This window comes from Anopheles moucheti, chromosome 2, assembly GCF_943734755.1.
Source record: "Anopheles moucheti chromosome 2, idAnoMoucSN_F20_07, whole genome shotgun sequence".
NCBI classification, from domain to species: domain Eukaryota; kingdom Metazoa; phylum Arthropoda; class Insecta; order Diptera; family Culicidae; genus Anopheles; species Anopheles moucheti.
The window spans coordinates 681418-698746 of NC_069140.1; the positions used below are offsets into that span (position 1 = coordinate 681418).

Genomic DNA, 17329 nt, shown 5'->3' on the forward strand with positions numbered 1-17329 from the left:
ACGGACAGGTAATAAAGGATAGGAAAATCCTAAGCAAATTACAGATCGCCGCCTCGGCAAAAACCAAAAGAACTAAACTTCATAACAAACACGCCTTATGAGAAACATGTAAACATTAACCGCCATTAGGGTAATGTCATAAAATACCCAAAGATTCGTAGGTCAGCTAGCGTACAGGATAAAGGTAATCAGGAACACCTGAACTAATAAGCGAAATAGGGCTTAGCGAGCGCGCCATGCGCGGGTAACCAAAATATCCTATGCAAATAATACGAATCGAGATGCACTCGGACTAGCGAGGTGCAATAAAATGGCATACCTGATTTCATGTAAACCTCGTTTAGGTAAAAAGGCAATAGTGATAAATAACGAGATGAAGTTTCTAGCTCATTCTAATTCCTCCATCTCATTTGCACTTAAAAACTTTCAAGACACATTGTTACTATAAAAGCTGGAAAATTTGTTAAATAAACTCACTTGTATTTGCAACTTTACCGTGATTGGTGCTTATTCGAGTCGCTGTGTTTGCCATCGAATTGGAAAAAGGTCTGCTGGGGAACTGATTCTGCCTGCCAGGATAAAAGTCACTCGCTCAACCCAAACGATTTGATCGCTTTCACTTCTACCTGAGATTTACGCGAGAGTCTCTCCTGGGTGATCATACCTTCGCGTGATCATCCAACAAACGGCGGAACCGTTTTCCGATTTGTTCCCGTCAGTAACATCGGTTGTCCGTGCGTCAAGAAATCCAAGAATTTCTGGGCCGTTCTCGTCGGTCATTGTGAAGACCCTTGCGATCATTTCGTCTCATTTATACTTGCACATTTACATCAGTATGAAATACACAATGTGCTCCTCAGGCACAATTTGATAGTCAGTAGCCAATTATAGGGATACAACACCACAAAGCACTCACTAATTTTTTTCAAACAAACTGAGTTTTCAATGCAAAAAAAACGAGACCGCTTTCAGCACGCACGACAATGTTTTAGCAAGACTACTATGATAGGTTCTTCACTGAACACATCGTTTTTAAATCAATGCATACTTGATTTCTTCAAGTATCTTTTTTCGTGTTCTTTTTTTAATTTAAAACAACGATTTCGCGGCGATGATCTCAAACCGTATGGATTTACAATTGGAAATTTTAGAACAATTTCAGTCTAACAACGATGCAAATGTTACCGAGATTACAACAATGTAGTTTAAACAGTATTCTACAAGGGGATATGATGAAGTGTTTGGACAGTTTGGGATGGGTGGACATAAGCTGGACCTACAATCCAGCTTCGATTAAGTAATAATCAAGAAAGACAGAAATGGTATTCCAAGAAGGTTGTGTTCCATGAGGTTGTAATATCAAACAGAACAGAGAGTTCTTATAATTACGATATGATTTTATTCATTTTCTATGACAATGCTAGCTTTGTCGTAGTACACTGACAGATTGTGTCGGTTATAACATCATTACCGGCTTGCAAACTTGCAAAAATTGTGACGATCAAAATACTAAACACAATACTCCACCACTATACTGTACCGAAACACGCAAGCAGGACATTTTCACGGTTCAATCGGTGAGAGAAAACAATACCACACCACGAGTATCGCAATGGCAATAGCTGGCGAATATTACGCAAGTGAAAACAAGCATGGTTTCTATTCTAGCATCTAATGGTAGGATCATTTACGAACAGATGAAAAAATATGAATATCGAAAATCGAAAATCCCGTTCAAGAAATAGAATACATTAATAAGTTGAAGTAAAAAGGGTTTACGAGGCGGCCAGATGGTGTATTGGTAGCGCAGCTTGTCTGCACAAGACAGAACCACGGGAAAAAAAATATTTGGACCACCAAATCTTCGTACGCATCAATGACTATGCTACGGGTAAATAAAGTAAAAAAAACTAGAAATGGTAGGCTTACACTGCATACTTCTCTTGCGTAGCCGTGTAACCGGGCCGATATAGCTAATCAAATAGAAACAAATGTTTTATATAACCAAGGATATATAAAATCCAAGGATATTTCCGATCAATTTTTTACCTTTTAAATTAGATTTTGTGCTATGCATTATGTCTGCTGTTAAATTTCCAAAAAATGCACAATCCCCAAAAATTGTTTGGAGCCCCCAACACGGCGAGGCCCAAGGCGACCGCCTACTCCGCCTACCGTTTGATCCGCCGCTGGATATGAAAATGCATCCTCCTGCGTTGCATGCTCTCCTGGTATCAGGAGCTAGAAAAACTGGTCATTTTTGGCGAGTTTTCTGTCTCGATTGACACGGAAAAAGCATCCTCCTGCGTTGGATGCTCTTCTGGTATCAGGAGCTAGAAAATTTGGTCATTTTTGGGGAGTTTTCTGTCTCGTTTGACACGGAAAAGGCATCCTCCTGCGTTGCATGCTCTCCTGGTATCAGAGTTGAAAACTGGTAATTTTTGGCGAGTTTTTTGTTTTGATGAGACATTTGGATCGGATGGAAATTTTATCCCGAAAATCGAAAAAGTAACAGAAGCGGAGAACACGCGTGGAGGTAACATTTTATTTGTTTTCAAACCAACTTCAGCATGCTTATCACCCGTGATTTGACACTTCGATCGGACGGAAATTTTATCCCGAAAATCGAAAAAGTAACAAAAAAAATAACGTGAAAATCGAAAAAGGGTAATAGACAGAACAGAACCACCCTACCCCTTATAAATTGCGTTTATAAACCCGGGTTAGGATTATACGTAGAGCGCAATCTTGCCGTCAGAGAGATTAATCAGATTAATCTTTTTCACAGAAAGATTAATCAAAGATTAACCAATTATCTTTTTGACAGAAAGATTAATCAAAGAGTAATTTTGAGATTAATATTAATCGTGTCTACGTTCGGTTAGGTCGACATTCAAACGATCGGTGTCGACATGGTGTCAGATTTTTTTGTCAACACGACAACAATCTGTCAAACGGGAAAGCAGGGACCGATGTGACTTCGTGTCCACACAAGAGGCAATTAATCGGTGAATTGTGTGTCCAGCAAGAACGGTGTAATAATTAACTATATACAGTTACCATCAATAAACGACATGGTTGAATCAAAGGCAGAAAAGGCTGAAGTTGGTCGGGAAACGGTCGCGGCTGGCAAGGAAGACATGGAACTGGGTGCCCCGGCCGAAGCGCCAGTGAAAGTGTTTACGGTGGAAAGTAAGGCTGGGTCGGAGTGGACCTCCACTGGCATTCAGAGTGTTCCCTTCTGTTCCCTTCTGTAATTGTTCCCTGTACTTGTACTACTTTCAGTACTTCGCGTAATTAAGGACATGCAGTTACAGCATGGTCTTCGTCATGGAGATTTTCAACGCTACCGTGGATACTGTTCCCGGCGCGTGAAGCGGCTCCGCAAAACACTCAATCTACCTCAGGGTGATCGGCGACATTACAAGAAGCGCAATGTAACGCTCGCGAACCTGGAGAAGGTGGACTCCGACGAGCGGTTTCTGCACATACCGCTTATGTTGGCCGAACGTACGTGGTCGTATGCGATGCAGCTACGTCAAGAATCCAACACCGAACCACGCAAAAGGTTCCATTTGATTGAAAAGCTTCGCAAGTCGTGCGTGTATGCGTTGCAGCTGCAAGACCTATGCGCCTCAGATCGTTGCGATGCGCGAACGAAGCTGGAAGCAGAAGCTTACTCGGCGTGGATCCATGGTTCGTTGCATTTCGAGCTGGCGCTGTGGAAGTCGGCTGCGGAAAATTTGAAGAAAGCTCAGGTGATTTACGAAAATCTTGCCCAAGCCATGCCGGAAGAAGAGCAAACCGTGTACCGCGCGAAGGTGGAAGAATTGAAACCAAGTCTGCGGTACTGTGCGTACAATGTGGGCGAGAATGCATCGGTAAATGATTTGCTGGAGATGCGTGGCCAGGCAGGTTTGCTGGGCAATCTGAGCCATCTAGTGGCCCAGACAAAAGCGGAAAGTATGGAAGCGTTCCAGATGACTGAATGGCGCGGACGCAGTGTGACGGTCCGGCCGGAGAAGGTACGACTGTTTCTGCTTAGCATACAGGAGCTGAACAAGAGCATCGAAAAGGCGAAAGATTTCCCGACCAAGATTGAAATGTTGGAGAATGTATTGCTCGATTGTAAGGATGCGATTGCCGCGATTAAAGACGAGATAAAGCAGGATCCCAAGTTGCGCCAGAACACGACTGAAGGAGGTTCTAGTGGACTAATTGGGATTCAGTATCTTTTGGCATACATGTCGTACACTAGGTTGAAGCTAACGCTGGAACGCAATCTATTGCTGGTGGCACAGGCCAAGTTAACGCTGGACGATCCGAACGTGGCTGAAAAAATTCATCTCACTGGTGGCGGAAAGAAAACTAAGCCACAGGATCTTTCCCGACTGTACGAGATCATTCTGCAGAATGTGACGGAAATGCAGCAGCTGAGCGGCTTGGAAGGAGATGCTTCGTATCAGGAAGAGATGGAAACGTTGTCGCTTTCATTCCGCGCCTTCCGTTGCTATTACATCGCCATTACGCTGGTAGCAATGAAGCGTTGGCGTGAAGCCGTTGCCATGTACGAACGGTCGAAAAAGTATGCCAATGAAGCGGCCGGCAGCAAGACACCGTGCAAGGACTTCGATCTAAGAAACGAGCTTAAGCAGCTGGTCGCGACGATTGAGGGATGCAAATTTTCGGCCCATGCGTACAGCGTGTTGGAAGATGACAATGCCGACGATACGGTATTGTTTGGCAAGAGTCAGAAATCTTCCAAACCACTGTACGAGCGGCTTTCCCACTACAAGGAAGACGCAACGTTAAACTCGCGCAACCCGAACGTGTACAAGCTGATCCCGGAGATGGAACCAATACCCGCCAAACCACTGTTCTTCGATCTGGCCCTCAATTTTGTCGATTTCCCATCGCTGGACGATAAGATAGAACAGAAGGCAACCGGCAAGGGTGCGACCGCGGGCATGTCCGGCTTTGTGAAGGGTCTGTTTGGTTGGGGTGGTAGTGGCGGTGCAACCAAGTAAATGGGCTCGTTCATGGCGAAGGAATAACAAACCTATAACGAAGTATCCTGCAGGAGGTAGGGATATTTTGCCGCCCATTGTTTCGTTTTGTTTTTTTTTTATTCCAGGATTTGTTTTTACTTTCATTTCCTTTTTACTATCACCGAGTGGGAGAATCTGTGGTGACTACTAGCATGTCCACTATCAATAAATAGCGCGTTGTTTCCATGCAACTCTCGAACGTTTGTCGAATAACAAGAACACAATCCGAATCCGCCGGTCAAACAGAAAGATTAAATTCTATGGATGCGTTTACCCTTCCATCGAAATCTGGTGGTCACATGCGCAGTACATATTTACGCCGCTGGAGAAGGATGTGTCATCTCCCGGAATTACTCGTCAATGAATCGTTGTAGAGAGAGAGAGAGAGAGAGAGAGACAATCTGTACGGCCAAAGAAAGGTGTTGCGAACATGTATCAACAGAAACCCTGTTTTTCACCACGATGTTTTCCACTTACCAGCCTTTTTTTTGGTACGCAACGTGTGCATGGAACTGGTGACGTTAAGTTTTCGTGGTGATTTTCCTTCGCCGAACAATCGGTAGCGAACAGCGCACTAGTACGGACCGATTTTTATCGTTTCGGGCAAGTAGTAGTGGAAAATAGGGACAGAGTGCAAAAAACTTATGCACATATTGGCATTAATACGTTTCGAGCAGAACTCCGGTCGTGGAGTGCAATCCGTGTGAAAAGTTATTTCAAGGAATTTTCCAGCGACGTCGCTCCGTTTGTTTGGAAGTTCGGTCTTTTGGCTGAACATTGAAAAGAGCAACGCCGTACGGACATTCCGTCACATATGTTAGCGAAAAAGTCCCCGCCGAACGGGACGGAACTGTGGTACAAAGCATCATGCTACCATCAATAGGAGCAAAGAGTCAGAAATAGAGTCATATCCTGCCACGGAAAGGTCACTACAATAGTCAACAGTTTACCCCTTTGGTTCTGTGCATTCGATTGTTTGCCCGAACTGGAGCGGAAAATCTGTTGCAAAGCGCTAAACGCTCTGTGGCTTGGTGTTGCTCCGTCTCGTTCGCACGCGCGCAGTGGGGGAGAACACGCTTACAAATAAAAGGACATTCCCAAGTGCGCCGCAAAGTTCGGGTTCAAGGTGGTACACCGTTTGCTGGAAACCCTTGCAGCAGGCCGGAACGGTGGGCGAGTGGTGCAGGCGGCCACCATGGAGCTGATACGGAAAAAGATGAAACCCTACCAGCCGTCTGAACAGCTGGTGGTGCGCGATAGCGTCAGCCTCAGCATGGACGAGGACCTGAGCGATGATGTGGAGGACGATGTGTTTATACGTGATGGGCGCACCTGTCGCACATACGAGGATCGGGGTGCGAAGCGACCACTCATGGCCCCGAGACGCAAGTACGGCAAAGCAACAAGTGGCAATGCGAGCGCGGGTGGTGGCGGCGGTGCGGGCAGCGTGCGCTCGTCGAGCCCGATTCTGAAGAAGTATCGCCGCCGGAAGTGCTGGAAGTGTTGCGAACCATTCTGCTACGGTTTGGCTGCGGTGACCGTCCTTATCGGTAAGTGGGCACAATACAGAGAAGTTAAGACGCAAAAAGGCAACACGAGCATGGAAGGATAAACCGCAACTCACACACGAGTGAACTGCATGTGAAAATGTAGGTGTCAATCGTTGCGTTTGCTCGGGCGCAGTCCTTGGATATGGTCCATGTTCACGCCGGTTGTTAGTTTTAATGAGTTTATGAATTATTGACACCCACCGAGCACCACTCCTGTGATGATGATGACCTTTCTCTGTTGCGTTTGTTCCTTGCGATTCTTTTTGGATGAGTAAGCAGAAGCTATATTTATTGATGTGGATCAAGTGGGCAAACGTTTTGGCCATTTCATATTGATACCGAAAGGACTGGAAGATTACATTTTCCTTGAAACAGTTTATAAATAACGTAACTCGAGATATCCGTCTAGATAATTTCGTTGCAGGTTCTTTGCCCCTATTAACTAACTTATCCGCTTTAACTGTTTCCAAATGACTTGTCTGCCAATCCAGTATCTCAGTCTTTTTCGTGGTCATGTTAACGCCTTCATTCCTTCTCATATTTGGGTGTATTAGAACTCCTCTGTCCATAGGCTTAAGCCAATTTCTGGCCTAGTCGTACGGCGTTATTCTGTTCATATAACTAACCTAATGGGTTTATTGTGTAACTCGGAGAGTTCTTCGTGATTCAGGCTCCTCCATTGTTCTGCCACACATACGGGACCAAACATTCTCCTGAGCATCTTCCTTACAAATGGGGCCAAGAGATTTTAGTCAGTTTAGGACAAATCCCATGTCTGAGAGGCATCAATGACTACAGAAATTAAATAAATTCTTTATCATCCGCATCAACTATCTCATTCATCATTCAGAATAATTTTGCAATTCGATATTTTCCGACACCTGTTCTGAAAGAATTCAGATCGTCGTAAAGTTCTTTGTAGTAGTCGGTATAAAGAATTTTACGACGATCTGAATTCTTTCAGAATCCTGGACAGTCTTACCTGTCTAATTCGTATCGGCTATCGTATGCGGCCTTGAAGTTAACGAAGAAGGTAGACGGCTTCAAGATCTGCCGCATGGCGAAGTTACGATCAGAAGTTGAATGTCTGTTTCTGAAACATCTCTAGTTTTCAACAATCTCTCCAACGAATGGTACAAATTAGTTTTAAAGGAAGAATTGGTTGCAAGTAGTATTCCGCTTTATAATATCCCTCAATTTGCTGCATTCAAGCTTTCCATTCTTCTTGTTGATGGGGAAGATGATGTCTAGATTTCGATCACAAAACATCTATTCAACATTCGATATATCAGTAACCATTAGTCAAATTTTGTGTTCAACTGCTGTGCCATTTTTGAATACTTCAGCAACGTAGTTAACATAAACTAAATGTTACATCTTTTAGGATTGATAGTGTTGGCTGCATTGCTTCTGACGGCATTCCCACAGCCACTTCAAAAGATCAAAATATGGTTTCACAAGGAGTCCGCTTTCAGCAGTGCGGTCATACGGGACAAGTTCAGCAGTCTAATGTACACCGCCGACGGCATCACGGATGGGCGCAACGGAACGCTGGAAATGGTCCCGTGCACACAGATAACTGTACAGAACGTGTGGACACGTGTGATTGCTCGCGTCAACAGCGAAAGTCCGCTCCGGAAGCTGGACGTGAACGGGGACGGTGTGGACGACATCATAGTCGGGTACGGTATCGATGAGATGGTGGACGAAGGAGTGCGAGATTACATACCCCAGTGCACATCGCGCAAAACTGGAATTACCGACCTTTGCGGTGGTGGACTGCTGGCACTGAACGGAATCGACGGTGTAACACTCTGGCAACGATGGACATCGTTTACGATCTTTTCGTTGAAATGTAACATCGACATCAACTCGGACGGTGGTAACGATTGTGTGGCAGCCGGTCGGGGTGGACTCATACTTGCGCTGGACGGACATAATGGACGAATTCTGTGGGAGTTGAAGGACTATTCAGACCTGGAAAGCTACGCCGAAATCAGCATCGATCTGTACACGATCAACGTGGTGCGCGATTTGAACGGTGACGGAATATCGGATCTTATTGCGGTCCACGTGGAAGAAACACAGCGAGCACACGGTGGCCACATTAAGCTGATATCCGGCGCTACTGGGACGATCTTGCGTAGCATTCCGACCCCGTATCGCGAGGAAATGTTCGTTCCGATACAGGAGTTAGTGAGAGCGGATGGGACAGATGCGTTTCTGGTGGTCACTGGCGGACAAAACTCGCCCGGTGGCATTTACGTGCTGAAGCAGGAGAATTTAATGAAGTACCCGGGCGAGACGGCATTCGAACCGATCGTGCGGATGGATTCATCGGGCTTTATGGTACCGGCCGTGCTGACCGATCTAAACGGTGACGGTACGGAGGACTTTGTGGTCAGCTCGTTTAACTCTACTGTGTACGCATTCGATGGTGCAAATCGTACCCAACTGTGGTCGTTCACGATTGCCGACTCGGAAAGCGTTAGTTCCATCGTACCCGGCCACTTTGACCATGACAATGTGACGGATTTTATGGTGAAGTACAACACCGGGCCAGGCTTTCCGATCTACTATTACTCGCAAACGATGATCATCAACGGTACGAACGGGAAACCATTTTTGGACAGCTCGATCAAAGATTCGGGCGGTCCGAATGGGTTACTGGGTGGGATAACCATTTCCCAGACCGGGGGTGGTGATTTGTTTCTCCACTGGCAAACACAGTGCCGAAACCGTACGGCAGACACCACCGATGAGTACCAGTTCATTCCCGGTAAGTAAAGGAAACCATGTGGCTGCCGGCTTGCATTTCTTGCATTTTTCTGTACACTTTTCGTATTGCAGAAAGTGACGTTATTCAACAATCACGTGCGGACACGTGTGCCTTGCGCTATAACCAATCGTCCGTGCTGAAGCTGTACGCCATCACGCGTCACGTTGAACCACCGGGAGCGGTGATTTTCTCGTCCGATGATTTAACGATCCGTCTGAACGAAACGGGCACATCGTCGGAACAAACCCCACCAAGTTATGTGGCACCCATGAAACATCCCAAGATGAAACTAAAGGGTCGTAACGATGGTCAGAGCAGTGCCACGATGCGTAAAAGTTCCGTTGAAGCTCCGGCTGCAGCGCAAGCAACGAATAACCAGCCGGATGTGCATATGGATAAAAAGTTGTCTCCATCGCAACAGTCCAACGTTCCGGTGGGTGTTGTTGTGGACAGTCCTGGACAGGCGGCATTGCTTGGCAGTAGACGGAAGGAACCCTTCCATGGACAGCAATCGGCAGTGGCACAATCGATCGATACACTCGCAGAGGAAGAAGCAAAACGACAGGAGAAGATGGCGCTTAACAATGTGTACAAGAAGTACATTTATAATGCAAATGATCAGGAACCGGTAGGTGATCTTGCCGGACCAATAGCCGCAATTGGGGACGAGGTTAGAGGTGATGAGCGTAAACCGTACATCTATCTTCCATACGATCAAATGGAACAGGACAGCGTACGTAAATATTTGCAGAGTTTCAGAATTTGCAATGATGTAACTGAGTCTTACAACATTTTCAGCGTAATCCTTATCTGGCGAATCAAATTCCACCGGCACCGGTAGGCAATTTAGACTACGACTATGGAACGTCACCTCTTGAAGAGGAAGGACGACCAATTCCCGCGCCATATAAGCGCCCACGCTATCGTTCTAATGGTCGAGATGTTCGCAGCAAGTTTGGTGTCTTCGGTAGGTATAACTAAATGTTAAACTCAGAACCACATTTCTCAAGGATTTTTGATCTCTAAGACGACATAGAGCTTCACGATCGATCGCTGGAGGAGCAAGTGTTTAACGAGTCCAATCCGAACTCGCAGATCGTAAAGAAGGTGCTGCTGAACGACGAGATCATGGATGATCTGAAGAACGCTGATCCCGGTAGCAAGGGTTCGAAGGAAACACTTTGGGATTTGGAGATGGAAAAGGAAGCCAAAGAAGCCATGAACGGTAAGCATGTGTATTGAAGATAGATGTCCAAAATCAAAACGGAAATTTAATTGTACTCCACTATGATGGTCTTCCAGACGTCAACGCTATGAACTTTGAGTACAATAATAAGGCTCGTCGGCAGATCGGAATGACAACTGTCTCGGCGAAGGCAACGACTAGCACAACAGGGCTACCACAAACCAGCCCAATTCCGAAGCAATCCAGCGTGTCGCCACTTCCAAACGAAAACATTCTTCCCTCGATCGCATCGACTGGTGTGTTGCTAAAATCGATCACCGGTAGTACTACTGCCACACCGGTTGCTTTCACTATAGCGCTCACGGTTACACCAACCATCGATTACGTGTTTGTGATGAACATCCGCGAATCGGAACAGTATCCGCCCCTGTTTCTCGATTCCGATTTGAGCTGTATACAGGAAAAGATGCAAGCTTATCGCACATACCGCAACGAGGATATGGTGCAGCTCGAGAAAAAATTCTTCGCCCAATGTCTAAAGGCACGGTTGCCGAATCTGACGCCACAGTATCCACGGTTTGAAACGCAAATTATCGTCACCCGGCTGGAGATCGGTTGTGGCTGCAGTGCCGAGTTGAATCCGGCGCGCGAAGTTTGCTCGAAGCTGCACAGCTACGATCAGCAACGGTGGACACAGTACATGGGCAACGAAGGAAACGGTCGATACTGAAGCTGTGCCGGGGAGAAGGAACAGATCTTCTGAGGACTGTGATGTTCTCGTCTCCACCGTGCAACAGCGCGATCTTGTATTCTTTCTACTTCTTTTCTCTGTATACACATGGTGTGTGAGTTGGAAAAAGGGGACGGGTGGCATGAATCTGTCAACTGAGTCGCAGTTTTATTATCGTCATCGGGTCACTACCATTTCAGAGGACAAAACCCGTCGTACAAAATTGGGACAAGTGAACCCTTGTCCCTGCAAATTTGGGACAAGTGAAGTGAAAGGCTTTGGAGCGCACAATCATCGCAAACATTGAAACGCTTCTATCACGTTTCCTTCCTTTTCTCGGTGTAAAGTAGGTTAGGTAAAGGCAGGGGGTTTCCATGGTGTATGAACTACTACTACTAATTCCAATACTGTATGAGTGAATCGCAGATAGGACAATCCCCTTTCGCAACGGAGAAGTGTTAAATCAGAAGAATTATTAATGTACACTTAGAATAGTACCTATCTACAGGTAGTCTAAATGCATGACAGAACCCGATCTGTGAACAAGGCTGCGGACTTGGATAGCAGAGTGGCGAATTGGTGGTTTTGTTTCGAAGCATACTTATGCATACCGGTATCAATCATCATCGATCAAAAGTATTATCAGACCAGATAAGCTGACGGATAGGACTGCTGATAGGGAGAAGATAGTGAAAATGGAATATTTACAAAACGATATCGGGAAATTCGAAGCTATTATCTATGTATCGAAACAACAGTGATTGACGATTGCTGGAGGATGTAAAGAACTTGAAGATATGTAAATATATGATTGGAACTGGGAAACGAACGAACTGTGTATAGAGAGTACGTAAATATGGAGGTGAGTAATATTTTAAATTACTGTTACCAGTTCTAGTAGTTACGACTGTTCTTGTTTATATTTATTATAACGAGTAACTGAAAGGCAAATTACGACAAAAGAAATCAGTGTCAGTTCATTCTTTAGCGTCCTCTTGCGCTTATTTTGCAAAGCCAAAACCTCCATCATGGAACCACGGTTGGGCAGAACATTGCTGTTTTGGAAGGGATTATTTTTTAACGACCTGAATAACATCCTCATCGTTCATGACGTGCGATATGCCAACTCGCTGGGGAGAATATTTCGTCGATGTGCCCCAAACGAGAGCATACTTGAATTGGGCTGCTAGTGTACGATGAATGGCGTGACACACGTGTTCCACGGTAACACCCTGCAAATTCATAAACCGAAGAAAACATATTCATCACTGTGCACAAACCTGCTAAGAGAACTCACCCTTCGAAGAATTAGACCGTCATCAAAGTCTGGTGGTGCACCCGGCTTTTTGGTGTACACCCGAATCAGCTGCAGATGTTCCCATAGCACTTCCAACAGATAGTCCAGATTGAGATGCATGTTACAGCTTACCACTACCGAGTACGGTTGGCGCGCGAGTCGATCCACCTCCTCGATCGAGATCTGATCGATCTTGTTGTACACGTAGATGCACGGCAGATAGATCCGATTGCCAGACACAACGTCAATGAACTCGTCTTCCGTACAATCCTCCCGAAACAGCACTTCCGCGTTGAAGATCTTGAACGAGTGCAGTATCGTTTGGACCATCTTTTCGTTGCAGCGCGTTAGTGGGCAGGTCGCATTGAAGCTAACGCCACCACCCTTTTTGATCTTAAAGTAAATGTTCGGTTTCCGCTTGTTCAACCGCAGCCCGACTGATTCCAACTCGTACTCTAGCAGATCACGATGCACGTTCGGTTTGGTGGCGTCCAGCATCATCAGCACCAGATCGGCTGTACGGGCCACGGCAATAACCTGTCGACCACGACCCTTACCCTGCGCTGCACCCTCAATAATACCGGGCAAATCGAGCAACTGGATATTAGCGCCCTTATACTCAATCACACCCGGGATGCAGGTGAGCGTCGTGAATTCGTAGTTGGCTGCTTCACTTTCGGTTTTGGTCAACGTCGACAGTAACGTCGATTTACCGACCGAAGGGAACCCAATTAGCGCGATACGGGCATCTCCCGACTTGAGCACATCGAATCCATCACCCTTCTCACCCTTCTTCGACGGTTCCAGCAGCTGTGACCGGTACTTGGCCAGCTTCGCCTTCAGCAAACCCAGATGGTACTCGGTTGCTGTGGAATAAGACAGAATTGCTTTATATCCATGGTATGCGCAAATAACCCTACGCTGCTTACCTTTATTTTTCTGTGTTTTCGCTATCTCCTTCTCGATGTCCGAGATTTTCTCCAAGATACCCATGCTGAAGACGGGATTCTATCAGACCGTCGGTTTCTATAGTAACAGATGCTATCTTGCCGGCAGCGTTGAGCTGTTTGATTCTACGTTAAAAAGCCTGATAAGCTTGGTTTGCGCTAGTTACCCAGCAAAATAGGGCCGTTTCTACAATTTCTGCGTGGTATTTTAAGAGCAAGAAACCTTCCGCACGAACTCCTAAAACGTCAGTCAAAACAAACCCTTTCGTCAATCTTCATAGCAAGGTCAGCTCATTCCACATGCATTGTGGCGGCTGTCAAAAAGATGCCATATTGACTTTTCGGTTTTGACAGTTGCAGTTTGTTTTTCAATTTACAGTGCGATACAAACTGTCACGCTACCTGTGTAGATTGAAAAATTGGTGCAATAGAAATTTCGTGGAATTTGTGATGATTCCGATGACTTTCCCGTTGGTCGAGAAAAATTTAATCGAAAACTACCAGTTTCTGAATGTATAGCACTCGGAGAGCATCCACGGAAGAGGTAGCACCTAGTACAGCAATTTTGCTTGAAAACCGCCGAAAGGTATGCAATGTTTAAACTAACTTTCCATACAAACCAGCTGTTTTCAGTTTGCCGATACCAGGACAAAAACATTTGATGAAACATTTCATGAAATGTTTCATGAAACATTTCATGAAACATTTGATAAAATGTTTCATGAAATGTTTGCTCAGCTGGTACCAGGTGTCACCTCTTAAAACATGCTCTCCTGGTATCGGAAATCTAAAAACAGCTGGTTTGTATGGAATTTCGTACCAGCCGACGAAAAGTTTGAGCGAGATGAAGGATACTTCCCATTTCATCCATCTCACTTGCACAGGCGATCTCTCTCACGGGTTTGATAGTATGCAATGCAATAGTGATGGGCAAATTTATTCCACACTGCAGGTGTCACCTCTTGAAAAACATGCCCTTCTAGTATCGGAAATCTGAAAACAACTGTGTTGCTCATCGCCTAAAACATTAACCCGAGCGAAACAGGTTTCTAAGAAATTTATCTGATTGTAAACCGATTGAAAACTGTACCTTAAGCGCAGCGGCGGATCAAACGGTAGGCGGAGTAGGCGGTCGCCTAGGGCCTCGCCGTGTTGGAGGCCCCAAACAATTTGTGCCGATTGTGCGATTTTTGGAAATTTAGCAGCAGAGTTAATTTATAGCACAAAATCTAATTAAAAAGTAAACAATTTGATCGAAAATATCCTTGGATTTTATATATCCTTGGTTATATAAAACATTTGTTTTTCGATTTGACTAGCTATATCGGCCCGGTTACACGGCTACGCAAGAGAAGTATGCAGTGTACTCAAACTCCTTCTTCTTTATCGGCACGACATTCTCAGGATATTGAAGCCTACCATTTCTGGCTTTTTTTTAGACGATTAAATGAGATACCAAACGAGCCAAACCACATCACGCTGAACATGTCAATATAGTCCCCAAAAACCCTGTAATAATGGCCAACGTGTGGAACACTCTTCTATCACGGGCAATAATAACACGCGAGAGCGGATCAGCAATATGCACGCTGGAGGGGAATTGATGTCAGCTCCTGTTTTGGATGCTCTCTTGGTGTTGGAAATCTGAAAACAGTCGGTTTTGTATGGAATTTCGTACCGGCCGACGGTACGCAGCTGATTATCTTAGTTGTGCATACACACGCTACACATAGCCACACACGGCGATCGTATCGCTCGAATGGTGAGAGCGAGATCGGCTGCCGATGCTAAATGCGAGCACCGCGTGATAAGACTCTCGCGTGATAAGCCAGGTATGCGAATGAGGGAGGGGATTCTGCATCTTGAAGAGAGCGATGGTGTGCGTTGCAGGGTTGGCGTCGTATGTATTGACGAGTCAAGCTCGATGTTGCTTTGTTCGGGAAAAGCTATATGCGTTGACAAGTTCGGTAGAGCTATCGAATGACCGTGAAATATTGTTGCTGGCAACGAAAACTTGCCAATTACATTATATTATATGAGATATATGAGGCAATTGTATGAGATACCAAAACGAGCCAAACCACATCACGCTGAACATGTCAATATAGTCCCCAAAAACCCTGTAATAATGGCCAACGTGTGGAACACTCTTCTATCACGGGCAATGATAACACGCGAGAGCGGATCAGCAATATGCACGCTGGAGGGGAATTGATGTCAGCTCCTGTTTTGGATGCTCTCTTGGTGTTGGAAATCTGAAAACAGTCGGTTTTGTATGGAATTTCGTACCGGCCGACGGTACGCAGCTGATTATCTTAGTTGTGCATACACACGCTACACATAGCCACACACGGCGATCGTATCGCTCGAATGGTGAGAGCGAGATCGGCTGCCGATGCTAAATGCGAGCACCGCGTGATAAGACTCTCGCGTGATAAGCCAGGTATGCGAATGAGGGAGGGGATTCTTCATCTTGAAGAGAGCGATGGTGTGCGTTGCAGGGTTGGCGTCGTATGTATTGACGAGTCAAGCTCGATGTTGCTTTGTTCGGGAAAAGCTATATGCGTTGACAAGTTCGGTAGAGCTATCGAATGACCGTGAAATATTGTTGCTGGCAACGAAAACTTGCCAATTACATTATATTATATGAGATATATGAGGCAATTGTATGAGATACCAAAACGAGCCAAACCACATCACGCTGAACATGTCAATATAGTCCCCAAAAACCCTGTAATAATGGCCAACGTGTGGAACACTCTTCTATCACGGGCAATAATAACACGCGAGAGCGGATCAGCTATATGCACGCTGCAGGGACATAGATGTTACTTCTTGTTTTGGATGCTCTCTTGGTGTCGAAAATCTGAAAACAGCCCGTTTTGTATGGAATTTCGTATCCACCGACGACGACGGCAATTTTTTATGGAATTTCGGAAACGCATTTTTTTCATCGACTGGTGGAGATTTAAACGCATGCGCAAGACACGAAAATAATGTGCGTGGAACGATCGACATGGTGCGGATAGAGTTCTTAAAGCAGAATATTCCTAAATAACCACGTTTATCAAATAATACACCCCCATTATACTTACGTATTGTTTTATCAATAAAAATACTTTCGGATGGTGCTTGTTGCGAAACGAAAATCGCGAATTTGAGAGTCGAAAGACAATAATTAATTTGCATTGCTGTTAGCATTTTCAGTTGTTTGTTTGTTCATTTTTTTATTACACTCTTGCCTTTACAACAAAGTATGTATGGTTTTTTGTATGGAATTTCGTTCCAGCCGGCGGAAAGTTTGAGCGAGATGAAGGATCCGCCCGCAATGATGGTCCAAGGACAATCCGTACGAAAGATGTTTTGCGGATCGATCGATCGACGCGCGACAGGAACCGACTCTTGCACCGGGACTATCATAGGAAAAGTGGACAAATGTGGTTGCAGATCATTTCAAGAGCCTCAATGCTCCCCCCCCCCCTCCTTCATCGTTTTTAAAATTAGAGGCCCCAACTATAATTCCGCCCTGGGCCTCCAAGGGGGTTGATCCTCCACAGAAGTGCATTAATACAAGCTTACTTCCCTTTGTTACTTTCACTTTCAACATACTTTCACGAACTGTCACACCACGTTCCAGCACGGGAGCCACTATATAGTGCAACAAATATGTCCAGGGTGGCTTCAAACTTTGTGCGGGGAGACTACAAACATCTTTTACCTAATTATCTCGCGCACAATGGGATATTAAATTCGAAAAGAAATCAGACTATTCTTGGTGTTGGTTTGTTGGTT

At 45.3% G+C, this 17329-nt stretch overlaps 3 protein-coding genes across 3 annotated transcripts; 2 read left to right on the forward strand and 1 right to left on the reverse strand.

The window, feature by feature from the left end:
* Positions 1-2971: 2971 nt before the first annotated feature.
* On the forward strand, positions 2972-5239 carry LOC128310289 (signal recognition particle subunit SRP68). The gene is made up of 2 exons (XM_053046892.1): positions 2972-3192; positions 3286-5239. Exons 1-2 carry the CDS (start codon positions 3075-3077, stop codon positions 5025-5027), a joined length of 1860 nt encoding a protein of 619 aa, XP_052902852.1. The 5' UTR covers positions 2972-3074; the 3' UTR covers positions 5028-5239.
* A 1004-nt stretch (positions 5240-6243) lies between these two features.
* LOC128296904 (uncharacterized) lies at positions 6244-11819 on the forward strand. The gene is made up of 6 exons (XM_053032429.1): positions 6244-6598; positions 7983-9377; positions 9449-10110; positions 10176-10344; positions 10405-10602; positions 10680-11819. The coding sequence occupies exons 1-6, from the start codon at positions 6244-6246 to the stop codon at positions 11291-11293; spliced, it is 3393 nt and encodes a 1130-aa protein (XP_052888389.1). The 3' UTR covers positions 11294-11819.
* Positions 11820-12115: 296 nt separating this feature from the next.
* Positions 12116-13777, reverse strand: LOC128296905 (developmentally-regulated GTP-binding protein 2). The gene is made up of 3 exons (XM_053032430.1): positions 13520-13777; positions 12591-13456; positions 12116-12525 (listed from the first exon to the last, which is right to left on the reverse strand). The coding sequence occupies exons 1-3, from the start codon at positions 13581-13583 to the stop codon at positions 12364-12366; spliced, it is 1092 nt and encodes a 363-aa protein (XP_052888390.1). The 5' UTR covers positions 13584-13777; the 3' UTR covers positions 12116-12363.
* Between the last annotated feature and the right edge of the window lie 3552 nt (positions 13778-17329).

What these genes read in the sequence shown, in the direction of transcription:
- LOC128310289 (XM_053046892.1), top strand. Translation starts at nt 3,075, where the DNA reads ATGGTTGAATCAAAGGCAGAAAAGGCTGAAGTTGGTCGGGAAACGGTC. An exon ending in GAAAGTGTTTACGGTGGAAA is followed by an intron (nt 3,193 to 3,285) that starts GTAAGGCTGGGT and finishes TACTACTTTCAG; the next exon opens with TACTTCGCGTAATTAAGGAC.
- LOC128296904 (XM_053032429.1), top strand. Translation starts at nt 6,244, where the DNA reads ATGGAGCTGATACGGAAAAAGATGAAACCCTACCAGCCGTCTGAACAG. An exon ending in TGCGGTGACCGTCCTTATCG is followed by an intron (nt 6,599 to 7,982) that starts GTAAGTGGGCAC and finishes TACATCTTTTAG; the next exon opens with GATTGATAGTGTTGGCTGCA. An exon ending in CAGCAAGTTTGGTGTCTTCG is followed by an intron (nt 10,345 to 10,404) that starts GTAGGTATAACT and finishes TTGATCTCTAAG; the next exon opens with ACGACATAGAGCTTCACGAT.
- LOC128296905 (XM_053032430.1), bottom strand. Translation starts at nt 13,583, where the DNA reads ATGGGTATCTTGGAGAAAATCTCGGACATCGAGAAGGAGATAGCGAAA. An exon ending in GAAAACACAGAAAAATAAAG is followed by an intron (nt 13,457 to 13,519) that starts GTAAGCAGCGTA and finishes CTTATTCCACAG; the next exon opens with CAACCGAGTACCATCTGGGT. An exon ending in ACGGTCTAATTCTTCGAAGG is followed by an intron (nt 12,526 to 12,590) that starts GTGAGTTCTCTT and finishes ATGAATTTGCAG; the next exon opens with GGTGTTACCGTGGAACACGT.